Source organism: Haliotis rufescens, unplaced genomic scaffold, assembly GCF_023055435.1.
Source record: "Haliotis rufescens isolate VD_foot unplaced genomic scaffold, xgHalRufe1.0.p SCAF_13, whole genome shotgun sequence".
Taxonomy (NCBI): Eukaryota; Metazoa; Mollusca; class Gastropoda; order Lepetellida; family Haliotidae; genus Haliotis; species Haliotis rufescens.
In genome coordinates, this window is record NW_025963813.1 from 21929608 (window position 1) to 21931797 (window position 2190).

At 43.2% G+C, this 2190-nt stretch overlaps 1 protein-coding gene across 1 annotated transcript; it reads left to right on the forward strand.

The window, feature by feature from the left end:
• The first annotated feature begins 231 nt into the window (after positions 1-231).
• Positions 232-1291, forward strand: LOC124124274. The gene is made up of 3 exons (XM_046487420.2): positions 232-420; positions 620-799; positions 884-1291. Exons 1-3 carry the CDS (start codon positions 232-234, stop codon positions 1289-1291), a joined length of 777 nt encoding a protein of 258 aa, XP_046343376.2.
• The last annotated feature ends 899 nt before the right edge of the window (positions 1292-2190 follow it).

The following is a 2190-nucleotide window of genomic DNA, read 5'->3' on the forward strand; positions in this document are numbered from 1 at the left end:
ATCTCCACTACAAGAACAAAGTAAGACAAACTGGTACTCACTGGCGATGTACCGTTAAGACCTGCATTGGCAAATGTACAACAGTTGGAAATTTTGTCAGAAATTTCACTGTACACAACCACCCACCAGAAGACACCAGCAGAATCCAGTTCCTTGGCAGCTTAAGGAAGAGAGCAAGAGAAGAACCAACCACTCCTATGCCAGACCTCTACAACGACGAGGTCTTGAGACATGATCCGGAGGCTGCAGCTATATTTCCCTCCTTCAGCTCAGTCGGCAGCACCATGTACAGACACCGCACACACCATCCCGAAACTCCCTAAAACCAGAGCTGAAGTCGACATTGCAGCACCCTGGAGAGAGACCCATGATGGTGAGCGGTTTCTGCTTTTTGCCGACGGTGAAGAAGACAAGATGCTGGTATTTGCAACTGATGATCAGCTTAGAGTCCTCCAGTCAGCTTCCATTGTCTACATGGATGGTACTTTCTCCGCCTGCCCAGATCTTTGGAATCAGCTTTACATACTGCATGCACGGAAAGGAAGCATTACCTATCCCCTAAGTCTACGAATTGATGCCTGATCGCCGGACTACAACTTACCAACGCCTCTTTGCTCAGTTGAAGGTCCACATCCAACATCTACTGAACCAACCATTCAACCCAGAGACATTCCAGGTGGACTTTGAAGTTGCTGCCATTAGAGCCCTCCGGACAGAGTTTCAAGGTTCAGACATCAAGGGGTGTTTCTTCCACTTTACCCAGGCGATTTGGCGGAAAACACAGGAGCTTGGTCTTGCTGTTGGATACAGAGATAACCCCCGTGTGTAACAATGGATCCAACGAGCTGCTGCCTTGCCTCTGCTGCCTCTTCAACATGTTCAGGATGCATGGATTGACTCCATGAACCAGTCTCCCGATGTACCGAATGCTGACGAATTCAACGACTACATAGTCACAAACTGGGTGGATTATGAAGCCAGATTCCCTCTTTCACTGTGGAACCATCACCAGACATTCGGCCCAAGTACCAACAACAACGGTCGCCTCAATGCATCACTGAATCATCGTCATCATAATCTCTACAGGTTCATCGAGATCATCAAGAAGATTGAGAAATCTGAGAAGACCAAGCTATCTCAGTTAGACCTAGGTGCAGCTCCACCAGCAAGAAAGCGTGTGTACAAGGAGATTGACAATCGACTTTCCAGACTGAAGGATCAGCTATCCCAGGGTGTCAAGACACCACTCCAGTTCTTGGATGCTTTTGGCAAACTTCTGAAGATGGATTAAGGTTGTGTCAGTGTGACAACCTCGATGTGAACTGTGATGTGAACTTTGAAATTAACTTTAACTGAACTCTAAGTGGCGAATATTTTATAAGTCCATTTTCATGATAGGGGTTAATTACCTGATTAACATGTGCAACCAGGTATGACATTGTTGTTTTAAGGTGTCTCACAACTGGGCTGTTTTACTAATGGGAGGAGACCATGTCAAATACTAATTTATTATTGTGTGATGAATTTAACTGGATCAGTGGTATGTGATATTAATATTCCATCAATTTCTTTCCTGGTTGGTCCATCCATGTCTACAAAATGAAAATAATACAATTAAAATGGAACATAGAAAATTCTTAATTTCAATCTAGACTTTCCCAATCATTATAGACTTGAGTTGGTCTCACTTTTTGCATTATTCTCTTGGGTCAACGTCACAGCTCATACCATACACTAACAAGACCAGTTTGCCCCTCGCCGTAGCTCCCGGATTTTGGTTATATCATCTAACATGGCCAACTCTGCTCTTAAGTAAACACGAACCTAATCAGCGAGGGGTCCTTTATCATCCCTATTTGGCTGCTTATAAACATCTGATATCTCTTCCCAAAGTCCTGGTTGATAATATATTTTCTGCTGAATATTCGAAACAGAAAGAGTGAGTTCGTACTACATATGTATACGGTTCTACTTTAAATGACTGCAGCGCTCCATTATGAAAACAAATTGTTTTAACGCCGCTCTCAGCAGTATTCCAGTGATATATGACGGCGGTCTGTTGTATATGCAATAAATGCAAATTGAATCTTAAATCTTGAAAGTTGTAACATTTCCGCAAAAAGTATCACATGCAGTATACAGTATATCAACTGCAATGTACTGTATACAACATTCAGTATACAGTGTGTC

Bases quoted from the DNA above. Each gene is read 5' to 3' on its own strand.
- LOC124124274 (XM_046487420.2), top strand. From the start codon at position 232: ATGATCCGGAGGCTGCAGCTATATTTCCCTCCTTCAGCTCAGTCGGCA. The intron at 421-619 runs GTATTTGCAACT...CTCTTTGCTCAG, and splicing joins GTGAAGAAGACAAGATGCTG to TTGAAGGTCCACATCCAACA. The intron at 800-883 runs GTTGGATACAGA...CAACATGTTCAG, and splicing joins CACAGGAGCTTGGTCTTGCT to GATGCATGGATTGACTCCAT.